At 38.1% G+C, this 27,966-nt stretch overlaps 1 protein-coding gene across 2 annotated transcripts; it reads right to left on the bottom strand.

Annotated features, from left to right (window-relative positions):
• Positions 1-446: 446 nt before the first annotated feature.
• On the bottom strand, positions 447-24,698 carry LOC143470001 (afadin-like). 2 transcript variants are annotated; one of them, XM_076967833.1, is made up of 40 exons: positions 24,549-24,698; positions 24,116-24,314; positions 23,783-23,892; positions 23,460-23,624; positions 23,142-23,259; positions 22,757-22,914; positions 22,317-22,437; positions 20,207-20,316; positions 19,859-19,976; positions 19,502-19,659; positions 19,250-19,390; positions 18,145-18,232; positions 17,681-17,844; positions 16,889-17,015; positions 16,367-16,539; positions 16,067-16,212; positions 15,521-15,660; positions 15,149-15,372; positions 14,625-14,867; positions 14,193-14,343; positions 13,743-13,825; positions 13,528-13,653; positions 10,408-10,473; positions 10,116-10,189; positions 9,531-9,859; positions 7,819-7,892; positions 7,458-7,556; positions 7,196-7,302; positions 6,641-7,034; positions 6,060-6,253; positions 5,699-5,789; positions 5,312-5,446; positions 4,874-4,929; positions 4,662-4,806; positions 4,315-4,401; positions 3,942-4,013; positions 2,730-2,917; positions 2,450-2,546; positions 1,961-2,109; positions 447-1,684 (listed from the first exon to the last, which is right to left on the bottom strand). In XM_076967833.1, the coding sequence occupies exons 1-40, from the start codon at positions 24,639-24,641 to the stop codon at positions 1,528-1,530; spliced, it is 5,670 nt and encodes a 1,889-aa protein (XP_076823948.1). In that variant the 5' UTR covers positions 24,642-24,698; the 3' UTR covers positions 447-1,527. The 2 variants fall into 2 exon arrangements, with proteins under 2 accessions (XP_076823948.1, XP_076823949.1); XM_076967834.1 differs by lacking the exon at positions 3,942-4,013.
• Between the last annotated feature and the right edge of the window lie 3,268 nt (positions 24,699-27,966).

The raw sequence follows: 27,966 nt of genomic DNA, 5'->3' as shown, positions 1-27,966 counted from the left end.
ACTGAGAGCGAATTGCAAATAGTTTAAAATAACGTACTAAGATCAGCAATAACTTTTGGCTGAAGTCAGTAAATTTTCAATGCCCAGGAAGCAGAAGATTACGAAATAAATGTGAAGTCATACCAATGATGTAATCGAGTGGACATCAGAGGTCACGTACAACTTTCTCAACAAGACACACTCCTGCAATAGCTCGCCAAAGGTAAGGCGAGAATTTCACCATATTTCATTCACATTTTCAACTATCTTAAGCCTACGACCTAGAAGTCTTGCTAGGCCTTTAAAGCATTTCAAAACTTAAAAAGTGGCACCGGCCTCTGATTGCTCGGACAGGTTTCTTTGAAGCGTGACGTAGAACGTGCAACTTTTTCCAAGAAATCTCAAGTTTGAAGCTTTGACGGGTCCTGATAAAATCTTCAAGTGCGTGGTTACAAAGTTATACTAAGCACAACACATTTGGTTTATTAAAAAGTTTTTGTCGTCTCACAATTCTCAACGTGAACTTGATATAATTACTACGACCTGGTTACGGCAACGTCTATGATATAGCACCAGGTAATACAAAAATATGAAATAATTATTATCTATCCAAGAAGTGTTTCTCACTGAAAAATAAAAAAAAAGTTATAAAGCAAATCTAAGATAGAAAATCGTGAAAATATATTTACCAAAATGAAAATGCTGCACAAACAAAGGGGTAATTAACAAAGTATGAAAAAAAAATTACACTGAAAATTAGCACAATGTACAGCAAATTGACAAAAAAAAACGAGAGAGCACCACGCATTTGTTTTATAAATGTAGGAAATTACTTCAATGTCATTATAATCGATACCATTGACCAATCACTCGTCATCAAGACTTTGTTCAACGAAAAACTATTACGACGTCACAGACATGTGTAATTGTTAACATAACGAAAGTTTATGTAAGATCATACGATTAACGTGATACAAAAATACGTTACAATGCAGCTACTTCTACGATAAGCACCAAAGCACTGAGCCATAACTGACGCCCAGGCGAGTAGAGCAAAGCGCTAGAATAACACATTTCGGAAAAATTTGCAAATATTGGCTGCAAACCGGCGTTAAGTGTGTATTTCCTGCGATTTCTTATTACATTTATGACGTATGCATGACGCAACAAATTCATGACGTGTGCGCCAGAGAGCAGGACAAAAATTCGATCAAAAAACGGTGTTCGGCCAACAACTAATGTTCGCATCTCGCCAGCAACCAACAAATAATGATAAAAACAATCTACTACATAAAATGAACAGAAGGAAGATTATAACTATCACAATTTTATGACGAGATAATAAGGTGCTTATGACATCACAATCGCAGCAAGGTGCAACAAGTATAAGGCTTTGTCGGAGACAGTGAAAAAGTTGCGCTGTAGCGCCAGCAAGTGTAGCGATGGCGTAAACGAACCATCTCAGGTGAGAAGAAAAAGTCCAGGCGGGTGTCACGACAAAGACCTCCTGGTTTCCACAGAACAAAGTGATAACACACACATCTTCCGCTACATCTGACTCCGGAGACTCTCTTCTATCTCCAGCAGCTTCCTCGATGTCTTCGGCTTGCTCACCGGGCTGCTCTTGCTTCCCTGGAACAACTTCTGACGATCTTTGAACGTCATCTTCGAAGGATCAGGACCACGACGTTTGAACGACTGGTCTCTGTAGTAAGAATATCAATTAAACATCATTATTTTTGTGAGGATTTATCCAAACAGCTTTAAAAAATTGGGCTTGCGCTATAGCTAGTTCAGTAACCAGGGCTTAAGCGATGATTTATCATCACCGGGTTTAAGTCGTGCAAAAATTTTCCTCAGCCCGAGAATAAAGATTGTATCGTACCAATGGTACCACAATATAATAACTTATAAATTAATTACTAATGGCATGAAAATCTTCACGTTGTTTTGCAAATTTTGACTCGAAAAATATTCTCGCCTCTTAATGTCGGCTTCCCTCCTGTTTCTTGGATCCTTGTAAATCTCCTGCGAGCCGATGACGCCTGGCGTGCTGCCAGTTGCCACGTAACTAATGGGGCGTCTGCCACCTGATGACGCCGGTGGCGTGGTAGGTGGGGGAGGAGAGTGCTGTGAAGATGTAAAATTTAGCAAACAAATTTCAGCGCACAATCGTGCAGGCTATTAGTGAAACAATTCATAAATATTCACATCTATCATAGCAATGTTTATTCGCATTCTGTCCATGTCCAACGTTCAGTCAAAGCTGTTTTTTTCTTACAAGTAAAAAAAGCGACGAGACATTTTTAAAGGTATCCATGGAAACGTGATTGCCAAAGTTTAAATAGGTCAATTAATTGCTATTTAAGCATTTTATTGATTTATCAAATTAGCCGATAAACTAAATTAAATCATTGTCATTGAAGTTAATGAAAAAATTTAACAGTTAAGCAACTAAAGGCGTAAGAACCTCGTGATCAGAGTCCCAGTCTGTCCTTCCAAGCATGTATCCATCAGATACCGGTCGAGTCATTGCTTGCCTGCCAGAGTGTTCTCTCATCACGGGTCTGTGTGGGTGAGATTCATGAAGATTTTAAAGGTATCGTCACCACTTAAGGTGTATTCATGTTGCAATGGAGGATACATGTAAATTTTGTTCAATATTTTACGAAGAGATTCGTTTTGTGTTTTATGGGAAAAATAGCCTAGCTTGTCCAAATTACAAACCCACAATTTTCAACCAAGATTACCTCGACGAATCAAAACTCTGAGGTTTACTGACGAAATTTTGCGTGTAACTTGGAGATTTTGGGTTGAAGCCACTCGTCGAGGAAGTCTTCCTGTAAGGAGCAGAAGACACGTTTTTCTTCCCGGCGCTGAGCATGTTTTCCAAATATTCACGTTCCGCCTCTTCCCTGGCCTCTGCCTCCTTCTGTTTCTGGAACATGAGGACAGAAAAGATGTTAATACCTTGAGAAAATGCAGTTTGATGTCAAACTCGCTTTTATACAACACTTCAATTTGATTTTGTTGATTAAAGATAGGCCAAATCGAACCCGAATACTAACAATGATCATTGAATTTTTGTTGCGATTTTCAGAAATCTAACTTCAACCAACAATTTGTGTTTAAATCGGTTATTTGCAAAACTATTCTTACACAAAATGAGGAAACGAAAAAATTGCCAGGAGCAGGGACAACTGGAAATGATTTTGAAACGACTTTTCTTGTACTTTTATTGAATAAAAGTCGTTTCTGTCATTTACTAGGTTGAACACATGTTAAAGTTTAAGCACAACTTAAACCATCGATTATTCAGAACAACCGCAATTCAGAAATTAACTTAGTTGATTCGGATTTGATTCACATTGATGGACATACTTTCAGTTTGGCGTATCCCTATTGACAAGATGTTCAGGCAGGTAATATGCTACATGTTAAAATGTTTCAACTACTGACACAAACTCCATCACTACCAACTAGACAAAGAATAAGAAAAGCAAAACTACTGATTGCAAACTAAGATTATTTAAACTAAATTGAAACATACTGTGTAGAATTTGTACAAAACAAATGTAAACTTGCTTTGGATAATACTTTTAAAGTGTAGCTACAAACTGCTATAGCAAAAAGGTTTAATTAAACTACAACAGGTGTCAATTCTATTTCATACATAAAATTATTAGCTGGTTAAAGTAAGTGATCAAAGTTATCTGTTGCAGTAGTGTAACAAACCATCTAGTTTCATTTTTAGAAGTGTGCCTAAAATTAATATTCCTAATTAACTTTCAGAAAATTAATTCTGCTAAACAGAGAATGAAAGAATTTATCGGCTTCTCCACGAAGTTTACATGAAAAGAAAATTAACAAAATGCACAAACAATGTCAAGGCAGCCACTACCATGCATTCTACTGAGCTGGTATCTATGGCAGACAAGCGTTAGCTTTTAAGCAAAATATACCGATATTCTGTCTTGACGACGTCTAAGCTCAGTTTGGTGTCGAAACGACCGTTCTTCAGCTTCTCGCTTTACCTAGAGGGGCGTCATTTACATCTCAAATACTTTACAATCACTTAATCATGAAACTGAATTGAGTGGCACCAAATTTGGGTAACACCACATAAGAGTGAAAGTTGTTTCAGGCAGAAACAATGAAATCTAGCCCACTACTACAAGCTAAGAATTCATGTTCGTTTAAAATTCATTCTGCGGCAGCACAATCTACATTCAGCTGAAACTATTGCACGAATTACAATGACTCTTATTTAACTTGGTCTGGTCACAGAGTTATGATGTCGAGTCACTACAATTAGAAGATAAGAAAGAATCTTACTTGAAGCTCCCGGAGTTGGTTTTCTTCCTCTTCCCGCATCCTCCTCAGCTCTTCCAGCCTTCGACGCTGCTCCATCTCTTCCCGTTGCTGAAAACATAAAATGATAATTTGTTTCATTATGGGGTAATAAACGGCATCTTGATTAACAAATAATAACCAGTTTTCAAAACAAGGTTATTTTGAGTAAACTTAATTGAAAATTGATTGAACCAACACAGCAGTGCTACCATCATAAGCTAACAACACAATAATTGACCTTAAAACCTGCACAATTGCACATCTAACATAAAAGTTTTTCAAGAAATATGAAACTAATTCGAGTGATATTGACAGAATGGAACACGAACCAATCGTTCCTCGATGTCGTTGTTGCTCCGGAAAAATTCCTCCTTTTGTTTCTCCCTCATCATTCTCTCCTTCTCTTCTTTCATCTGTTCCTCTTCCTTTCTCTTCTTCTCTTCCTGTCTTTCGCGCTCTCGCTTCTCACGCTCCCTGAAATTTCACAACAATGATTCCACGTATCGGACAAGGAGTGAAGCAAGCCAGATCGAGTACTCACCTTCTTCTCGCCTCCCTTCGCTCCGCCTCCTGCTGCGATCGTAACGCTGCCTCCTCCTGTGGAACAGGAATGTCTTATTAACATGCCGACAATGGCTAACAATTATTACCAACACAGATGAAGACTAATACAGTGTTAAAATGACGAACTTTATGTGCTGGCAGATTAAACACATGCTAGAATGCTAGATGTATACTGGCAACATTTTCTCATCATAACAACAGAAATATCTTTTATGTTTTTCCTCAGCAAGTATTGACAGAGGTTTCACGAAAGATGTTTATTATTATTGTGTATACGCTCAATTACTGCTTTGAAGTGAAAAATTCGTTTGCAGCTTCATTGCAATTTCTGAAACTAAAGAGATCACACCTTGTCAGGATCATGCGCTATAAAAACATCGATAATAATCCTTAAAATCACTTATTATCACTTTACCTTCTTCCTCCTCTGCTCTTCCTCCCAGAGAGCATGATTTCTGTCTTCTTTCTCCTTCAGAGCAGCCGCATCACGCTGGGCATCTTCGAGCCGAATCAAACGATCTCGATCTGGACGATCGGGAACTCCATAATCCTGTGTGGAGGTTGTGTGAGAAATACTGTGAATTACGCTGATTTACTTTGCATATTGTGTTGTATTAACACACATTGTCATCCACTGTGTGCTTATTTGTAACCAGGATCACATTAACTTTTAAGTTATTTTTGCAGGATGTCATCTAAGTACAGTGGAAAAACATACTTTTTACAGACAGTCAACAAGTCTTCAAATTATTTCATTAACTAATAAAAATGCAAATAAATTGATTGAAGGGATGAGACTGACCTCCTCTGAGATGTCTTCATCTGAGAACATCTTCATTCTTTCCTCCTGGACACGATTTTGAAACTCTCGTTCCTGGAGGAGATTCTTCAGTCTGGCATCAGTTTTAATTTTTATGTTTTTATTAATTTTCCTGTTATTGGCTATCTCTTTATCAAGCACAGGTAGAATATAATTATTTACATAAGTTGCAATAGAATTTCAACTTTTTGCAGACATTTTACTCAATGTCAAGTACATCAGAGCATTGTACGGTCAAATTATCACTGACTAAAGCGAATTTACGGCCATGAAAAAGAATCCCGATATATTCACGTGGTTATGGGTATAATTGACCAGAATATGCACGGACACATCAACCCACCTGTCCTCTTCAAGAGGAGAGAGATCGGAACGCGAGCTCAGCTCATTTATCTCTTCGTCACGAAGAGCATTTAGCTCCTCCTGGATAACCTGCTCTCGCTTCTCGCGCTCATCTCGATCCCAAGGCGACGTGGACTTGAAATGTCGAGGTAGAGTTGATGACTTGTTGGCGGCTTTTGTAGTCTGACTCTTTTTCTATAAAGAAGAGTCAGTTGAGGTCAGGGGTGGTATTGTGCAGCATTTACCAACATTAGTTGTTAATGATCGTAATATATCCGGTTAAATTATGCGATTTATCCCCAAAACAAGCAATAACTTTGTGCACGATAAATATTAATATCGACGGTTTAGTGCTAATATCAACAAATTTTAGCAACTTTGACAATGAATTGATATTACTCATGAATATTTCAATATTTTGTAAAAAATATAAACTCAAATTTTCATACAAAATGCTTTTGAAAGAATGAGCATCAGAAACGGTTTTAATTAACAAACTTCAAAGTGGTTATTACATAAAAAATTGCACAAATATTCCATGAAGTGATTTTCATAAAATTAATCTCCATCGACGCTGACTACCTGGGTTGGATTGAGTTTTAAAGCATCCGTCTTCCTTCCGCTCGAAGGTCTTCCAAGTGTTTGTGATTTGCTGGACTTCTCATCTTTCCTAAGGAGAGAAGATGCAGATGTTGGCTTGCTCCTTGGAAGGGAATCATATGATCCGGCAGAGTATGCAGTTCTGTACAAATCCGAGAGACTTCTCGGAGACTCGACAACTTTAGGAGATGGGGATTTATAAGGCAACTGCAGCTCCTCCTTCTTTGGCTCAAGTTCCGGAGGCGGGGGAGGAAAGTGATCGTAATTTGGGTTGTCCAGTGAACTCTGGTAATGCTTTTCGAGAGTGGAGTTTTGTGGAGGCGGAGATGGAAGAGCATCTGCATCAGAAGGAATCTTCCTCCTTCCAGAGAGAGGTCTGAATAAGTTTTGACATGATGAGAATCAGAAAAACATTTTGAAAATTTAGTCGAAAACTGTCAAAGCAATAGCGAAAACAAGTAAAATAACGATGGCAAAATTCTGTTCAGTTCGATTTCAAACAGTTACCATACATCAACATCATATCGACAGACTAACCTGTTTTCAATTATATCTGGCTGGCGTTCCGGTCTTCCATTATACAATGGTTCAGCTTGAGGCACTGTTTGAAGATTTAGCGCAGACGCGGCTTTCTGCCTCTGGTTCTAAGGGAATTATCTCACAAGGTTCAATCATTTGTAATAAGTTATTACTCTCAATTTCACCAAACAATGAGCAAATAAACTACAAGATAACTAATTTTAAAAGGTGCGATTGTGGAAGTATTATGCAGTATCAGAATTATACAGGTAGCACTTACTGTGTAGGCTGTGTTTCTTGGCTGAGGTTTATAAGTTTGCTCAAATCTATCTTTCTTCCAGCTTGGTTGCAAACCTTGTTCACTTTCGAATGAGGTTTGCTTCGAAAAATGGAAGTTGAGTAAAAAAAAGAATGTTAAAAAATACGTAGAGTTACACAGGCCGTCAATGGTAGGCCTGCAATGTCCACCGATAATCCACCGTTGGTAGTTAGCATGACTGTTTGTCGAACAGTAAAAATGGAAGACAGAAAACAAGATGCATCGATAACTTTCACTTAAATTTTTACTTTAAAAAACACAATCATCAATCAATGAAAATTACTGGAACTGCAGCACTTCAGGACTTCAAGTAAAAAGTTACCTGTAAATTTCCCATGGAAATCGCAGACCTCGGAGTATGCTGAGGAATACGACGTACGGGTTCAAAATCTTCGTCTAAAATGCAAAGCAAAGGTTTTGCGTTGATGGAATAAAATGGCTTTAAACATAAAATTCTATCTTTCTTCTACCACTTTTACCATTGCACTTTCTAACAGTATGGTTATTATAAGAAGGCTGGCTGTCTGTCTCCACGACCGATGACTTTTGTCGGTTAATCTCAGTACCATTCCATGTCGAACTACGACCACTGTGCGTTCGACGGAGCGAGCTCTGAGCACTGTCAACGTAGCTTCTTTCTCTTGCACGTGAGCGGCCACTGTAGTTGTTGGATAAACGACTGTTATCTCGAAAAGACGAGAACTTTCTGTGGTGAGATTTTGCTGCTTCGCGAGGCGTGAAATCTCCACTACATTGAGAATAATCCGACCTCTGTGACCTTCCTGTCAGTGGGGGTTCGTCATCGGTTTTGCTTTCAAAGTCGTTTATAATAAGGGAAGCGGGTCGACGTGACCGCGTGTTGATTGAGTCCTTGCGGCCTAAATATCGCCTTGGGGGAAGCAAGCCTTCCAAGCGTGCCTGATCAACCCTGGCATGCCTGTCACGTGATTCTGCTTTCTTTATGATGTCACTGATGTTGACACTCGAACTTGATCGACGGATACCGGTGTTCGATGGTGGAGGTTGTGTTCTGGTGTTGGTGGAATTTGAGCGTTTTAGTCCAAAAGATCCAATTAAGGTCGACGGTGTTGCCACTGAACTGCCCGACCTTGTTAATGACGAACTTCTTGTCCGATTTTTGGTGAGATTCTGCACGGCACGTTGCTCCCGCTTGGCTCTTCGGTCCCTTTCTTCCGCTTGAGAGATAAAATTGTCCAACAACGACTTTCTGTCGACATTTGGTCGAATGTCGCTGTAACGTTTCACCGATCTGCGCCCGTGTCTAGGAACAAACTCGGGTTCGTCGCTCGAGTCGGTTACTCTGCTGCTTTTTGACAAGCGACGTCTCCGCCGGTTTGAAGAACCCTCTTGAAATTCATTTTCAAAGTCAGAGGTCCCCTGATTTCCATTGGAGTAGACTGACTGGACTGCATTGGGAGAACTGCGATCTTCGTAACTGAACATGCTGCTCCGATCCAGGGTGTCAATGCTCTCATTGTAATCGATCTTGTTGGAGCTGGTGGCACCGGGGGAGAGAGATGGCTCCTGGTACACAGCGTACATGTTATCGATGTTTGGAGAGATCCTCTGCGTGTTCATTGGTGCATTTGCGACTGGGAACCTGGGGCTGAAGGCGGAGTTTGGGGATGGGACTAAGGGTTGGGGTGTTAAGACGGATTGAAACCCACTGTCTATCGTTGAATTCGATTCATCCAAAGAGTTCACGGAATGTGCAGATGAAGATGTCTGTTGGGACAAGACAGGAGTCGGAGTTGAAAGAGGGGGATTCCCTCCTGTGATACCGTTATCCCTGGACGTCGAATACTTGCTCTTCTGCGGACTGTAGATTGGTCGCGGAGAAACAATATTGTTGCAACCGTTTTCAATCATTATTCAGTCCACTGAAACCTTATAACTCTACTTCGTCTTAATTTAAAGCACGTAATGCTGTCTAGACCAGGTAGTAAGAAGCTTAAAGTAAAGAATCCTGAGAAAATAACAAAATTTTAGATACAAAGGCCACGATATTCTTACTTAATTGAGGTGTAGATTGGTTAAATGCTGAAGTTTGTTTCCCTCGAGGCAGTATGGGGCGACTATGTTGATCGTAAGGGGATTTTTGATGGGGAAACTTAGCAGGGGGGGCCCACGACCCATCTCTCATTTGTGGGTGAAGAGCGTAACCTTCACTTTTCGGCCGAGACTGGGCAAGCTGGGGGTTCATTCGACGTTGGGCAACATTGATGTGCTGTTGCTTGGGGGAGGGCTGGCTGAGCAGGGTGGCAAGGCCGTGGTAGATGGCCCCTTGTTTGGCGACTTGGAGTGTGACCGTCGTCCCCGTTCTTGTCATCAGGTCGGCAGCTCTGTTGGTAAACAACACGGTACAACTTGAAAATTACTCACAAGAATTATCAATATAGCGTATTAAGGGGACTTTGGGTATCCCGAAGTAACTTTACGATCTCGTTCAGCTTCGAGTTTACAAAGTTTCCGTTGTGGATAGTTTAGAATGAAAATTGATCAATCACTGAGTGAACGACAACAAGCATGAACTTTTATTCATTTCTGTGCTTGACTTCGCCGCTGGCGTTAACAGTGTAGCAAGCAACAATAACTTACTGGGCTTGGTCAACGCCGACCAAAGATTGACCGTCAACACTGAGCAGCTGGTCACCTGCTTGTAGCCTGCCATCCTGTGGATAAAATCGTTTTTTTAAATTACGTAATCAAGTCCTACCGCTGATTATTTACCAAGGTATTAGTAAGTTATAAATTAATAATTATTTACAAATAATATAATACTATCAATACTACATTACAAAGTTTGCAATTTTATTAACACAGCATAAACAAAACAATACGCAAATATGTGTCAAACTGCAATGATGCAGAAACAAATGTTATAACTTACCAGTTCAGATGCCCCGTCTTTGACTAGAGACCTGATGTAAATTCCCGACCTGTCCTGGCCTGAACCCTACAGAATAAGAAATAAAGAGTTGGTTGTTACAAGTACTGTATCATACAACCATGCAAGTACTAAATTAATACATAGCTGTATGTGCAATGTATGTATCATACTGTATTACATAAATGATCGATTTACTGTGTGGCTGGTTTTTACTCGATAGATGTCCAAAAACCCAAAAATAATAGAGATACAAAACTTCACAGACATTTACTGTGAAACCATATCGCAGTATATATTACAGTAGTATTATAATGAAAATATTGTGTAAGTGAGCAACTGGTTATTAAACATATCAAAACTCACCCTGGCAAAAATATTCCTGAGAAGTACCCAGTTTCAGATCGAAAAAGGTTACTGATGAGGTGGGTAAAAACAATAGTTCACCCCATAACTTTTTTTAGTATTTAGGGCTCTTTTTTCCAAACTTTTTTGGTTTTGTCGGGGATGTAAGATTAACTTAATAAACAAACAACTAACTAAGCAGTAAACTAACTTAACTAGTAATTAATTCAAACATTGTCGAAAAACTTCAATGACCTATCTAACTAAGCAAGTAAGCTGAACTGTAGGAAACTGTTCAAAACTAGAAGTGACACCAACAGTCAATAGCCCCCTTACAGTGAGACTTGTAAACAAGAATGCTTTGTACAAGGGTCAAAGGAAATCTACAAATATTGAACCAGTGAAGCTGGGATTGAACAAACAACGAGATTTTTCACTTGAAGATGTAAATCATGGCAAAAACTTGGTGTGACAAATCAATCATCATTTATTTTACCTCTTGGTATTAAAATATTCGACTCCGAAAAATAAGCAGAATATGTGACTTAGCTGAAATATTCTGAACAAATTACATTACAATTAGAGCATTAGACCCAAAATATATTAATGAATATTTATCAAATATTTGAAGAATGTTGCCTAAGTCAATAAGTTGCTTTAATCATACAATACGTTACCACAACATCATCACAGGCCTCATAACAACTAGACAAGTCACATACGTCACCAATGTAAAAAGTCTGAGCCCAGCATACACAGCTCACAATTCTAATAAAACTAAGGCAAATTAAATCTGTCATGACACAGAAAACAAGTCCCATTGTACAAGACAGCCGGTTTACCGACGCATTATTCATCCGCTCCATAAAGAGATGTAGAATCGACAAAGCACACATTGGGAGTTTAAAAACATGTCTGCCGTTGGATGAGTAGGATTTCAGTCATGCTAAAAATTTTCTACAACACACAACCTGTTTTCGAGAGCGGTTCCAATGGTGCTTCACGAGAATCTGGCTCTGTTCGTTCGCAACAATCGTTCGTGCTGTGAAGCACCCAGCAGCGGGGATTAACTTGAAAATGATGAAGAACTAACAATGGACGCAAATGTGTTTAATACCATTGTAGTTGTCACTTCATTTTCTAGTCTCTCTATTCTCGCGACAAAAAAGAAAAGGTGTGCCATCGACGGCACTGAGAGGTTTTAAGAGCATCGTTATGTGAATGGGAAAAAGCACTCGCTAGAAATTAATTACTAAATAGAAAATGCTAGCACAATGTACAATTGCTGAAAAGAAACTGAGCTTGGAGCAATAGAAAGAGAACGCAAACCACAGGTTGACAATTTGTCATCCACAAACTTACAGCCCTTTTATCTACCATAGCAAATGCCAGCACGATGTCATTAAACACAACACCTCACCAGAGCAATAATATTCAATACTATGTTACACAAAAAGAAACATCAACCTCCTCATTAATCCAGCAGACAAAGCCAGAACTCAACAAAAGCCATACAGCAGTAAACTGCCACACTGTGTAAAACGATAACTCATGTGTGCAAACGCAAGCACAACAAAGCTTATTTCTATTCCGACAACACAAGTACATTCTCAAAGCAAATGAAGAATGCCAACGAAGTACCGGGAAATTTTTCCACAATTTAAACCAGTCGCTCTGTTTATACAATGGGGAGTGAAAGTGTACGTTGAAATTTTCAAGTACCACAAAACATATATATAACAAAAGCCACTGGTATACAAATATGCACTCAGTGTAACTTCTCTGGAAGATACACAATACATACTACATAGGCTTTGATTTATACCGAAAAAGATGTAATCTTTTTGCACAAGTTACGCATATTTCTTAAACCTGTTTGTCTACTCTGTAATGCATTGTGTTGTCTTGAATGCAATCACAGCCAAACAACCTAAGCTTTGATCCTTTGATTTTACTTCTATATGGTTGAGCTTAATAACTACGTAATGTTCCATAATCCTAATTAAAACTATGCTAAATGCTGTAGAGAACTTAAATGCTTTTGCAGTAAATGTAATCCCTCCTTACTGCTAACAATGGCATAAATCTTTTGTCTGGAATGTTTTCAGTTACTTGGAATGCTTATTTGGTCAAATACTTCCGACAGAAAAATGTTCTTCACACACAAAGCACCGTGACATGGCTTTAATAAGACTGGTAACAACTTCAGCGCTTACTGTCATTTGTTGAGCGCACATGTCACAAAAGAAGGTTATTGGAGAATAATAACCCCATTGAAAGCTTTCATGACACGCGCTACAAATGATTAGTTCTTTGACAAAAGAAATTTGAACACAAAACCATTAGGTATGTTGATAAAAGATGGCCAAGAAAACAGTGAGTTGTCGTCAAAGGCTGTAATAACATCCATTTGTATTGTTAACTTTTCCTTATCACTAATAAAGCATGACCATTATGACCAAATAGGGCAGATTGTGAAGGGCATGACTCCATTCTACTGAAAACACCATAACACGCACTTTATCCACTTGCCTTAATACTGTATAAGCCCTTTCAAAAGATGTTAAATCAATGGCAACGTAGCACAACGCTAGGACAAACGCAGCATGTTAGCCAACAGTGCAACTTGGTTAAACAAAAAAGAAAAACCGGCTTCACACACCGAGACAAGCTAAATTGAATACATGTGTAATAAAATCTTATAAACGTGACTTTACAAGGCTTATAAGAGCACTAAGCAAACACTACAAATCGACACAAAATATTGTTTGAACTAACCCTGGCTGCTACGATGCTCAGTCCCATACCACCCCCACGTTTGTTGATCGTGACCGTGATAATTTCGGGTTTGTTTGCCGGTACAATGTCCGATGGCGTGCTTGGCTGGGAAGCTGGGGTCACAGGCTGTAACATTATGACATAATAATCAGCTATTGTGTACGTGATAAAGGGTTATTGTGACAGATTTAACTTAAATGACTGGTGGAACTGACTTGGAACTGAGGAGAGAAAGAATGGAAGAAAACGGTCCAGCTATCATTAGTTGTGTCGGGCTCGATGAGGTAGAAACAGAGCCCTGTAAGTGAAATGAAACTTTAAAGATGACAAATACATTCAAGCCCGTGCGTGCTGCACTTTGTGTATGTGTCTTGCGTGTAATGTTGCTGTGGCAGATGACTTGACAGAACCTTTATCTCCATGTTGGAATAAATCCGACTAAGTTAGAATAACGTTCTCGGAATTAACACAGTTAAATGATCATTATCAACATAATCCACACTGTCAATCCTATTTTTATTAGATTTCAATTGCACAAAATTTTTGCTTTCATAATGATATTTCTCCTGTGGATAAGATGATTCCAGTACAGGTTAAATATGCACAAATGAAATTGGTTTGATCTCGACAGATCCGACGAAATTGACATCTGCGCTATGACTCACCTTCTTGCACGAATGGATCGATGAATTCCGTGAGACCTGATGGGACGCCTCGCACAACATCGCACGAATAACCATCCTCTGGGAGGAGGAATGGAAGCTGCAGATCAGGATCCTCTTGGAGTCTGATGTCTCTTCCATCAGATCGAGTCAACTGGAGAGATATTTAGTCTTGATTTTGCTGACTTGAAGACTATGTCAGCTGTTACAGCTGAGTTTACTTTTCATATCCCAATTATAGTTGATCAACATGTTTTAAACGCCACAAATTAGGAGTAATTAAACTTTTTAAACTTGACAAAGTAGTAGAAAAAACTTGAATCGACTCCAACTAATCCAATCTGAACTCAGCTACGCTCTGCCCCGTGTTACCTTACCAAAGATAACTCAACCTACACCATGAGGCATGTGTTGAGTAAGGCCCACACCACTTGCCTCATCGGCTGAATTCTCAGCCACAGCAACGACCTTGTCGATGAGCTCCTGTGAGATTCGTTTCTCGCCGCTTCGAAACTGAGGTCGATAATTTGAGAGCAGAGCATTGAGCTGGAGAGAGTTGAGTTTGAAGGAGGTGCCGCTGATGGTGGCAATGTCTTCTTCGCTTTGCTTCGGAGCTTGGAGGAGTTGTGTGGCTTGAGTTATGCGAGCTAAGTGGCAGTCCGCTGCTAATTCCAAGCCCTGTTAAAATATCATTGTTTGGATGAATGCTTAATTGAACGTCAAAATAAATAGATGTAACATGCCTTCAACACACAAAAGATCGCTGCTAAGCAAATGAAAAGTAGCAAAATCCTTGTTACAATAATGTTAGGAAAGTTTACAAGATTTACTACAAAGCAATGAATGAAAAATAACACGGAAGGTTTTTTGAATGTTTCACTGCAACAAAGCACATCTGGACACACAAACTAAAAGCCTTCTTTTGCATGAGAAGAACACTTTTTTCCACAAAAACTTACCTGTTTCTCGGCCCACGTTTCCACCATGGCTAGTCTGGCACGTATCCTGATGCCCCACTGGCGGCAGCACAGTGTCGTGGCTTCTGGACTCGCCACAAGCTTGTTGAAGAGCCACATGTTGATGGAATGGAAGAGCTGTGAGAAGAGCTGGATGGTGAGGGCGGCATTCACTCGACACTTGCGAAGAAGTGACATCGCTGATGAAAGCATGTGAAGCACTTCATCTGCAACAAAACAAATTTATCAGATTCCAGAACTAATTTGCACAATTGCCGTATCAAGCAAGAACAGATCATAGCCTGTTTATAAACTCTGTCGTTAAAATCCATGCAATTGTGCTCAGTTCATCGGAGCACGTCTTCAAGCTCTTACACATGGTGGCATCCTCTGTGTTTTGATTCTGTCTCTTCAGATCAACTGTTCCTCCACCTCCAGGGAGATCTTCATCGGATTCAGAGAGGAACGCGGGCATCAGAGAGAAGAGTGTTCGCTGCATGCACTGCACCAGGTGCCTGGAAGAGTAAATCGGACTAAACAAGCGATTCCAGGATTATTAAAAACTGGATGAAAAAATTGTCATAACTATGTTGCTATTAAGGCTGTAAGCACTTTTTGAGCACATTTTGATGCTTTTTTGTGCCAAAGTAACTAAAACATGGCAAAAGTTTTAAATAAACCGGCTAATATGACACACTTCTAGGAGCAATAGCAGCTTCTGAAATTCAGATTAAGATTCCAAATCAAAACTTTATCAAAGTCACATAGCAGTGCAATGTCGTGTCATGATAAACACAAAACGTCAATTTAAAATGCACAACAACCGGACCCCCATCAATCTGCCATATTTGCCACTTATGACATCATCTAATGCGTCGGCCAAATTGACTGACCACCAGAACAAGCGCAATCTCAGATTACCTGAAAGCCAGTTGAACAGTTTTGGCAAAACTCTCCTGCGTTTCCATAGTAACCATGCACAAATCTCTGTCCTGTCGGAAGAAGTTGAGGAGTTCCGATGTGTTGGCCATCCAAAACGACAACTCATTCACTGATGAGCTGTTCATCTGTGAACATGAACTTCAACGTAACAAACTTGAACTTGTGTTGTAAGGTCGTCCTTAAAAGGTGGTCTTTATCGTTTGCGAATTAGAAAATTTTTTTGTCTGAATAAGTCCGACAAAACAGTTTATGACATCATAAAGGCGTGTAACGCTTTACCTGGATTGTCTGTTCCAATAAATCAGTTACAAGGGTCAAAGTGGAGATGATGTTGTGCTGTTGATCAGGGTTGTAATTACGAAGTATCAGGTAGATCGAATAGGCTGGGGAAAGCTTGAAATGAAGGGAACCAGCTTTCACTGATAAGACGTTGGCAAGCAGAGATTCTATCACTGTTTTCAAAAGCATTGGTCGAGATTTACTAATAATTCTGTATTCGTTAAGTAAGTGAACAGCAATTCTATCAACTTTTGTGACATTAATTTACTCTAGTTTATAATTAAGTTAATAAGTTGATAAACAAGAAAGTTAACAAAAAATCAAGTTTTATTTGTTAAAATCTTGTCAAATAAACAATAATTTTGTTATTACATATAATGATAAAACATCAAAAATTATTTAATTGTTGTTATCACAACATATCCAGTTATTGGCTATGCAGCTGGAGCAAAATAAGATACACGACACACATTGCAAGTGCCGATACACAGCACAGAGCACAGCAACATATTCTCAGCTTACTTTCTTCATGGACACTGAGACTGGCAGGTAGTTTACGCTTGACCTGTACAGGTTGGGACACCTGACGTGGCAATCCACTTCTATGCTGTGATGGTTGGACTGATGCAGAGGGAGGGGGGCGCTGTTGCTGAGGACCACAAAAGAAAGTTGTAAATGAAGATTAATAGCAGTTTACATACTTTTAAGAAGAATTTTTTGGGAAAATTCTAGTATTCATACATGTGGGAGGTTCTCCGAATTTTTTAAACGATCTTTTTTTTATCATTATATTAAGCGTGCCTTGACGACGTTGAGAGCGTTTAATAAAAAAAATAACATACATGTAGGAGGTTGACATGTGTACAACAATTAAACTGAGCTGTCTAGATAAAGGCCATGTTTCACTTGTACAAAATATGTTTTCAAAGTTTCAGTAAACAAAGAAGGGCCAGTAATTTTAAAATCCCATGGAAGCATGTGTAAGCTTACAAATTGTATGTTCTTTACGTTACGAGCCATTTGCTTAACATCAAAAACCCGAGATACGTCAAAATATTTTGCTACACAGCAACCTTGCCTTGATTTTTGAGGAAGGTTCATGCTTGAATTCAGGCAAACCAGTGAAAACACAGTTTATTTGAACATATTTTCCCTTTTGGTCATTCTGAAATGACTCCCAGTTTTACCGAGTGATCACAGCATCCTAACATTTGCGATTTTACTTCAAAACTTGTAATACTGAATTCTGTATGGTTTCAGCAGGTTTTTACGAATGGTGAAAAAATATACCATAAATGCATCACGAGCACATACCAAGACACGCTGCTGTTGGTTATTAAGGTTTCTAATCTGATTCCGGTCGGGAGGTTGTGTGTTTGGAGGTAGTGATGCAGATTTATTTGTGCTGACTGATGATGTGGAGGAGTAATGACGGTTCCTCGACATATTTTTAACGTTGTCTTCTCTTGGCCGAGCACCTTCCATTAAAAGAACATTTAAGTGAAACGATCAAAAGAATTTTACTCTTAGGAGCAAAACGTTAGAAGTTGCGACTCATACAAAGGATGAACATAAGAGCCCAAGGCAGTAAAAAAGCATCTCGATTATAACCATTTTTAAAGTACTAGAGGACCAATGTTACTTTGCTCTGTTTCATTGCACTATGAGATACAAAAAATGAAATAATTTATTCAATATTCCGCCAACATTCTACAGAGTCTTAAGCTATACGTAGGGGGATAAAATCAATCTTTCACTTCATTAATGATGAGAGATACCTGCAGGTAGGTTAGGTGTTGAACTGTTTCGGTTCGGGTGTTGCTCTCTTGGCGCCGAGTTCCTTATCTTCCTCTTAATCTCTGGGACCTTTAGAAGAAAAGAGGTTTATTACCCACACAACAATGGTGACAATACAACAATCGTATAGTAAGGTACTTTCGGAGGTACGAATACTAAACAATATTGAGTAAAAAGATGTCGCCGGTATATCACTGAAACTTCTTAAATTTACCAATCAGAGATTTTTTTCTTTGTACAATTTCTTAAAAAACGGAGCGACACAGAAGAAAATCATAGTTTGTGCAAGATTTCTGAAATTTGGAAAGAAAAAGTTGGTCCTTTTTCCTGGGCTACAACAGAGGAAAGGGCTTAAACAGTTTGTGGTTGCAATTGACTTCCTACACAAGTTTATCTATATCGTTTTCCATGTAAAGAGGCATTAGTAACTAACATCGTCTGTGTCTAAATACTCTTTTTGCATGTAGTTGTTGATGCCAAAGATTAAATATTTGATAATTCATATTTATGTCATTAAATTGCAATTGCAAATAAATAAATTGCAACGCTATACATATTATTAGTACGCAAGTACATATTTTTAGTCAATTGTAACTGGATAATTTGTTCAAGATTTGTGTGGCTACGCTAGCATCGTACAATGAGGGGTCCCTATGTTCTGGTAAGTCTGGCTGCGGCAACCGTAGCTTTGCAAATGTGCAGGGTGTTTTCCTCAGTTCACTCGCACGAGATGTGGCGAATGAATTTGATAAAAATCTTTCTACCTAACTGGTTTGTCCATAATACGATTGTCAATGCAAGAACGTTTCCTCATCCTTGTTAGCTATTTTATAACGTGTTTACTGTTTATGCTTTAGTGAAACTTTTGATAATCTCCATACTAGAACAATACACCCCACTAACACTTTACTGACATTTTACTGGTGCTTTGTCTCATTTTTTACTGTGTTGCTAAATATTTTAAGTGTTGAAACATTTCTCAACATTACATTTAATGAAATGAATGCTTGTCTTCAATTTCAAGCCAATCCCGGGGCATCACCGCATGCAAAATATGCAACAATCTATCACAAAATAACCGCTCACCGAAATATCCCGCCCAGGGTCACAAAAAACAACATGCTTCCTTCTCCCCAGCCACACGATGTCGCCATGAGATAACATTGTGGTTTCTACGATGCGTTGCCCATCCATAAACACCTCTCCAACCCCATCATGTGGTGTAACCTTATAAAAGGTTTAAAACGCAAGATAAATCGCAAGGACGTTTACTTTCTTGGGGTGTTAAGCTAAATTATGACAATAAATTCGACCAGTCAACAACAGGAAAGGTCTTACAGTGACAACACCATCCATGTTTGTGATGACACAATGGGATGGCATGAGCCCATGCGAGGGACGAAGTTCGATAAATGTCCCGTATGAAGCATTCCTCCGATCCCCCCCAACCTCTGTCACGTTCGGCACGATCTTGTGGCTTTCATATCTCTCACCGTCTGCAAAACGGAAATAACCAGACATCATGTAAGTAGTTAATTACCCTTGAGATTGCACGACGGGGGCTAATAGCAACATCTACTGCATAGCTAAATCAAGCTTTGAACAAGAAAAGTATGACAACGATGGTAGAACTGGTCGCCTTTGAACAGAAGTTATGAAAACATTTGCATCTTGAATTTATTTACACAATTGTACCGAGAAATTCTATGAACTTTGGATTTCGAGCGCTTCTTGGTCGTTGCTCGTGCTCTGCTTTCTTTGCTGTGCTTTTTGCTGAAGCAGCGGAGTCTGAAGGTTTTCGTCTTGGTTGATCCTGGTGAAAATATTGCAAACGTCAACAAAAACTGTTCGATTAAATCCACCGGTAAATTAATTAGAGATTAAAGTTAATTTAAACGGAGAAAAAAATGACAAAAATTAGCAAACTTTTGCATAAATAAAAAAGATTTTAAAGTTGTTGAACAGACATCAACTATATGGGCAAAGTTAATGAACTCCAAGCCCAGATAAACACTGCATTTTGATCATTTCATGTCATGATACCTGTTCGTCGCGTTTCTGTCGTGGCGATTCTGCGCTTGGTGTCGGTTTCTTCTTCTTATGAATGTGATGGTTGGTGCCAGACCGATGACGAAGTTGAAAAACAAGTGTCCCTAAAGAAACTATGTTTCAGTAACCTTTTATCTTAATGGGTTTATGTTATTGTTGGAGATTTTAACTGCAGCATAAAAAAGTCAAGAAACAAGTCCTTGGTACAGAACTGAGTAGTTGTGCACGGTTAAACTGTAAATAACAACAAACTTTTGAAAACGTTTTGCCCATTTTTTTCTTTAGCTTCTGAGAAACAGTAAATATTTTTTCTGTGCATCTAAATCTTTCAACCCACTTTCAGTTTGACGAGTTTATTTTTTATAGGTGTAGATAAAAATATATTTCTTATCATAAATTTGACAATAACAAACATGTCAGAGGCAATTAGGTACAGTTTTGACAGATTGCTTGTTAATGGTTTCTGCTTCACAATGTAAAAACTCCAGTAGTATGCCATTTATTATAGAAACATTACATATTTCTGTGCGCCTAAAATCTTAACTCATAGCTGTATTTTTTTTGTTTTTGCACAAAGCTTACAAATGCAATTTGTTAAATTTTGAAAAAACTCATGTTTTGTTCATTAAATTCTAAAGAGCTTTCTTAGCTCATGATAATGAAGCTAAAATTTAGAAAATAAACACTTTCATTTTAGCTGTGACTAATCTTTTGGTGTAACATTTTCATTTTAGTTCTTGCACCATAGGCACGTTTTAAATGCTCCTTCACGAACCCTATAAAAAGTACATGAGGTAGCACAAAATACATTAAGGATAAACACAAACAGTGTGTATTTTGCTCTAACTAACAGATTGCGAACAACACAGAGACACAGTGAGGTTCTTAAAATGTTTTAAGCAATTGCGTGTGCGATTACAGGATGCAGCTATGTCCATTGCAACAACACAGCGCTTAAGTTTTAATACAATCCCCCAAAGAACTTTTTGTGACGAAAAAGTTTAAAGTTGTCAGTTGTTGTTTTATCCTAGTTGCAAGAAGTGATTTTAACTCAATGAAACATATCTCAATACTGACCGACAACAATCAATCAAATTTTGGTTCCACAAGAGATAAAATAGAGCAAATAATTAATCATATAGAAATCGTTAATGACTTGCTTTGAAATTGGGGTGCATTTTAACCTCTACTTGGTCAGTTAATTACATTATTCAAAAGTTATGGCAAGTTATTGAAAAGCACTCCATTCATTGGCAAGAGGATTTGGATGATGCCAAACTATTCAAAAGTAATTTATGAAATTTTTATGCTGAGTGAGCGAAAAAATCAATACACTTGTTTATTGCTTGAGTGGCTATGCCTTAGGGGATTTCCCACAATGAAAACTGCACGCAGTATTGATCTGGTTTCATTGGTGAGTTCAAATTAAAGACTGTAAGTCAAAAATACCCAAACGCAAACTTGAAAGATCTTGTGATGAAATTATTCCACGTACCACAAAAGATGTAAATCCCATTTCCTTAGTATAAACTATAACCCCGATATTTTAATGTCGTATTCGTTGACTTATTTCTGTCAGTACCACCTAAAGCAAGGTATTGCCTTGCTAGGCGTGCAATATAACTTAGTCGATTAAAAATGTGCTTTCCATCATTGAAAATCTACTTGACTCAGGTGATGGAAAAATAGGTTTGGCTTGGTAAATCTCATAAATGAGATAATTTAATTTTTCCCTTGTTTTGTGAATTTTTTATGACTTGATTACCTGTCAATCTGAACATTTTTATGGGTTTGCTCGTATTAATATTTTCTCCTGTGATTCTTGTAATAGAAAACTCTATTTGGCGAATCTATTCGGGTTTGGATTTAAACCATCTTATCCCGAGTCAAAAATAATGCCTAGATTCGAGTAAATCATGTCATGTATGGATACGAATATGGATACGAGTCTGCATGTAACATTGTCAGCAATATTCCTGCACACGGTTTAAGTAAGTTGCAGTTGCAAGAAAGTGGACCATAAGATTTATGAAGAGAATACAAGTCAAAGCTTAGACAACAGAGCACAAGTGAAAGCCAAAATAAACGAGCAAGATGAGCTCACCTTGATGAGGTTGCCATTTCTGCTCAATGTCAAGTGGGCAATCGTCAACATTAAGGATCGTCTCTTTACCCCAACCTCCTTCGAAACATTCCTCCGGCTTCGAACCAGGTGGAAGCACAACCTGTGAATGGCGTGATTAGGAAATATTTTAAGCCAAGCACAAGTCTTATTACTTTGCTATTCAATCTTGTCACTGGATTCACTGTGCATACAGAGTATTGTACGATTGTTCCTATGACTTTTCAAAACGTTTTCTGAGTAGCACTGGTTACAAATACTGGTTATTGGTTACAAATACTAATATGAAAAGCATTGCTCATGCTGCTTACACACGATGTTAAAAACATGTGTTGTGTTGTCTGTGTGTTTTTTGCAAAAGCATTTCCGTTAAAATATTCCTACTACATAAAGTTCCATTAAAAAGCAAGGACAAAGGTTACCTGGACAATCATATAATCCGACGAGCTTTCTCTACCAAGACCATACTTGTCCAGGATATCTCTAATTACAGTCTCAGTTTTGTCATTAGGTAACAAGTAGAGAGTCTTGTATGGTATCTCTTTGTTTATGCTGTCTCCATAAATCTTCAAGACCTCAGCTGCAAACACGATGCAATAATAAATCTACTATGGCCTCCAGCAATTCCAAATTATTTATGGCAGCAATTCTCAAATTATTGCTATTATACTGAATAGGATCATCAATTGTCTTTGATGCAAGTATAAAGACAGGCTACATAACAAGTACATTAGACTGCACTTCATATTATTACAAAGTACACTTTCACAATCATTTTGATGTCCATGTCAATAAAACATAATCTACCTCCTCGCTTTTGTAGTTTTTGTTCCCTACGTTTTTTCATCACGGCCTCTGGATTTGACACAGTTCTTGTAAAAGTCGATTCAGGGACTTCAGTGTAAAGCTGTTGTGCTGCTGACACCTGAAGCATATAATAGTTGGCACTTGACATGCAAAGCTATTGTTGACATAACTGTCCACTGCACTTGCTAAACAAACAGTTATACAACGACTTATACGCAATTTATGAAAAGGGAGTACCGGTTCCATAGAATTGCAATGATAAATGATGGCATAATGACCATAGATGGTTATTTTATACAAACATGGAAGTATATTTGCCTCAGACGGTCGCTCGACTGAAATTTCTTCTTTATTTTTCTGCAGCTGCCGTTCTTTTTCTTTCTTCTTTAATGCTTTTTTTTCCTTTTTCGTCAAGTTTCTAGTTAGTTTGAATCCCTTCACAGTGTCCTCGCTTTTGTCATACAAGCCATTACCAACTTGCACCTGATACAAGAAAGGTTAAGGTGATATCTGATGGCGTTTAGAAGTCTCCATGTTGTGTCATGTCGCGCATAAACGTTTTTGTATAATCGTTAAAAGTTATTTTGCTTGCTTGCTTATTATCTCTGAACCACCAAACAAGTTCCCATCTCTGTACTGACCGGCCTTTCGTCATCTTCGTTTTTCAGAAGAAACCTTCCCTCTCGGTCATCCTTGATCCAGTTGAGTTGGACCAAAAGTGGATTTTCATCTTCTTTTAGCTTCCGCGATTCTTGAAGAATTACCATAAATCAAGCACCTTATATGGCTCAATGACGTTTTATACCAAAAGGCAATAAATGCGGCTGAAAACACTGCTTTCCACAATGCCACCACAATAATAAAACGAACTTGTTATGTAATTCGTCACAAAACTCAGTAATTCAAAAAAAAACCTTCTACAACTGTATGTTTAATGAATCAGAATAATTTCAAAAAGCATTTTAACAACACACCTCCGTTTTCGTGGACTTCGTAAAGTGCGTAGTTGGGCTTTGACAACATTCGCATGTCAGCACGAAATTTTTCCGATAGGGTGTCAATCACATCCACGGTAGCTGCAGTGCTGGATACTCGGACACACTTGGTGGCATATTTTCCATCACTGCTCGAATCGTGGTGGTAGAAGCGAATTACGCCAAAAAATTCCAAGTTCTAAAACCACAGAATTACAATAATTCAGACAAGCAAGCATAGCGCAGGTCTTACAATATATTTACGACAGAGTTTTTCAAGATACTGATATGTATGAAATCGAATTTAACAAAAATTATCACCACTACGGAAGCAGCCTAGTATAGTTTGATTGTATATATACAATGTCTTGTCTGAAGTCACATATAAAACTCTTATTTATTGATGTTCGCCATGTCACGAGGAAAAACCTACTTTATTTGGCTGGCTAATGCTAAACAAATCCAATCTGCTATCATTCCATTGCTTAATGGCATGCTTTAGTTCTTTCGAATTTCTGCTGTTCATGATTTTTGAAGATGATGGCAAACCAAAAGCACCAACTACATGACCAGTGTGAACTTACAACCTAAAATAAAACAGAAATAAAAACTTGAATGCTCGATCATACTTCAAAGATTTATGCCAACATATTTCTTTTTAACAGTAAAATACAATAACGGCACATTTCAAGCAATGCAGACTCATTACGATAACAGAACGACGCAAGAACTTTTGACTTTGTGGCACACAAAGCGCTAATTTAAGTACAAGTGGAACCTCAAAACACAAACCAGTGTACATAGGCAGCTTATGGGCCACACTGATTTATATTTACATATGGTATGGACAAATACTGCATAAATTTTATTACCTTAGGCTATATACTATAGAATTTATTACACAATAGACATATCGATGTTGTAGCCCAGTGGTCGGCAAACTTGGCCCAAATTTTCACTTCATTAGTAAATGAAGGCCCAACGTTACATGTGAAATATACTTAATGCAGTAAACATTACTAGCTAACTCATAGTTTCAATGTGTTTTTCTCTTTTTCGCAGCAGACACTATGTGTTGAAGCTATTAGGATAACTTCAATTAACTTTTAACCTAGTTACGTGATTTCCACAAGTTTTAGCAATATACCTGCAATTTACAGACAGTTAACTCGCATCACTTATGTTAAGATGTATTGCGGCCTTGAAACTAAAACATGCATTGGTTTGTGCGAGCGTGGGTTCAAATCCCACTAGCTGACTATAGCAGTAAGTTCTGACTACCTTCAATTTGCCATGTTATCGTTTCATCGTTAGCGATGAAATGACGCTTGAACATCTGTATATAACTGTTCGCTGGCTGAAGTGTGACTTAGATATCCTTCCAACACTCACTGTGAATTGTTCAACTATTGTTCAAGTCACAATTGGTAAAGATAAGTCGTAGGGTAGTGCAGGATTAGCGTTATAAAAATAGGCTTGCATTCTTCATAAGGACGTAAGAATTAATGCTATGTGAGTGGGAGGTTGCTGGTTGTGTTTTCCAAATGTTTGCCGCTATAGCTGTAATTAACCTTTACTTAAGATGGAAAAAAACATCACAAAGTGGATTGCTAGCGCTCCAAGTTAACCAGGTTAATAGAATAAAAACACTGAAATTATAACCCAGCCGACATTTACTTGATTACATGATACAATATGCGGTCCATTATATTTTGCTTGAAGACCTACAGTTCGCTGACTACTGTGTCTTTATGTAGTGTAGTAAACACTGTAGTACTGTACTGTGTCTGTAGTCTTTACGTAAACAAATGCAAGGCTGTGTTCAATTGAGTGAAAATCTGTATCTGTTCACAATTTAGTAATTTCAAGTTAAAGCTATTTTAGTTTGTAGTTACCACAAAAATTGTAGGCGAAGCAATATACACCGTGTACACCATAATATCGCTACTTAAGATGCCAGAGTATTCACAAATAATTATGTTTTGAAATCACATATACTGGTAAATAATCAAACTATTTCAGATTAAAACACTAATTTAATTTTCCTTTGCAAAGAGAGTTGATCTTTAACTGCAATCCTTAAAACAAAATTTGAGATACGTGTAGATCTGTCAACTTAGTAGCCGAGCATTTAGAGTGCTGGCCTCGCAATAACGCAGCCCAACTCTCATGTCTGACACCCAGTGGCACTGCCATTGTAATGCCCTTGCACACGGCACTAATGACACTAGTTCCTGTTCAGTGGACCTGGTGGACAGCTTTAAAATTGGGCAAACATATCAAAAATGAGAACTTGCACAAGACTAGCTCGGTAACCAGAGCTCGAACGGTGAGGAATCATCGCAGAGTTTATGTCATGCAAAAACTTTCCTCAGTCTTAAGATAAAGACTATCATATCAACAACCAAATCGAAGTGAAAAGAACATTGTTGAAGTCAAGCCACATTGTTTGAGACAAGCAGTTGAATTACAAGAAAAACATGCAATTAATTACAAAGTTTACTAGGAATGTGCCAAATTGAAAAAAATCGTGTTAGGCCTAATGAGAATAAGTAGGCTATAATCTTCACTTGAAAGCAAATACAAATATTTTTTTAATAATTTCCTTTTTCAACCTGATATCTTGTTTTTCAAACAAAACATAAGACGTTAGATTAGGAACCTTTTTGACCCAACACTTTTTTTAATATTTCTTTTTTAAACATTTTATACTTGCTTTCTTTTTACATCTGTTTTCCCAAGGACAAAATGGAATCGTTTAAATAGATATGATGTAAAAGTGCAGTATCAGGCTCATAGACAAAACACTTGAAATATCTTTTGATCGCCTCAACCCATTTTTATGTAACAAATAAAAATCTGGTCTAGGCCTAGTGTAGAAGTACACAACCAAAGGACGTCAGAATTTGGGTAACAGGGGTCTAGCATACAAATACATCCTGCGGTTGTGCACTTCTGCACTAGACCCTTAAATTTAATCCCCTGCGCACTTACTGACTAAGCCTACAAACTTTCCAATATGAGAGGAGCATGCAAATAGCCTATAAATGTGTAACTTTTCAACTTGAAATGTCACGTCAATATTTTTTGCTAAACTCCAATTAATCTAAAACTACGCTAATTCGTACAGATGTATAACTATAGTCGAACGCTTCATGCCCAAATTGTGTTAAAAAATTAATTTTCTCAAATTCCAGTGAAACAAATGAAAATAATATGAAGCAATGTCTTCTTTTCGATATAGGCCTAGCCTAGGTTTACATTATCACATTCGCACTTTAGACCGGTAAAGTTTGCCTACTTTCTCAGTCTCGCAGCAGGTGTTACCGTACTTCGCATGTTAGCACTTGGGCAGATTTAAATTTAAAAGCCTAGCCTAGTAGGACTAAGCCTTCCGGTATTTATCGAAGAAGGTTAATCAAAAAGCTTCTTCTTGGCGACACTATTACCTCAAAATATTTTGCCCTTTGATCTAGGCCTAGGCCTAGCGCATTTGGCAGCCGAAATTCAAAGACTTCGGCTCCGCTGTATTTGAAATTGAAATCGACTTCATGGCCTCTAAAGTCTAAGCCTGGTTTGTTTCATTTTGACATTTTGATTTCTTTGCCTCTAATATTTGACCTGACTTTAATTGGCAAACAAAATCCGGCGCACAAAACAATAAACCGCCATTCCAAAAATCAAAAAAAAACAGAACAAAAGTAGTACTGCCAGCGTAGATCTAATTCTTTACCTGTTTCATTTAAATATCAACGGATTTAATATAACTCTTTTGGCATTTGGCTTCATATTTAAACTAACTTTAGTGCAATTATCATTTTCCAGTGATTACTTAAGAACCTTTGTCATTT

The sequence above is a fragment of the Clavelina lepadiformis genome, chromosome 9 (assembly GCF_947623445.1).
Source record: "Clavelina lepadiformis chromosome 9, kaClaLepa1.1, whole genome shotgun sequence".
Taxonomy (NCBI): domain Eukaryota; kingdom Metazoa; phylum Chordata; class Ascidiacea; order Aplousobranchia; family Clavelinidae; genus Clavelina; species Clavelina lepadiformis.
The sequence above is the reverse complement of the archived record's forward strand: the minus strand, read 5'-3'. Positions and strand labels throughout refer to the sequence as shown.

Bases quoted from the DNA above. Each gene is read 5' to 3' on its own strand.
- LOC143470001 (XM_076967833.1), bottom strand. From the start codon at position 24,641: ATGAACAGCAGAAATTCGAAAGAACTAAAGCATGCCATTAAGCAATGG. The intron at 22,915-23,141 runs GTAGATTATGTT...TCGTGTTTGCAG, and splicing joins AAAACTACAAAAGCGAGGAG to CTGAGGTCTTGAAGATTTAT. The intron at 4,014-4,314 runs GTAAGATTCTTT...ACGCCCCTCTAG, and splicing joins ACCAACTCCGGGAGCTTCAA to GTAAAGCGAGAAGCTGAAGA.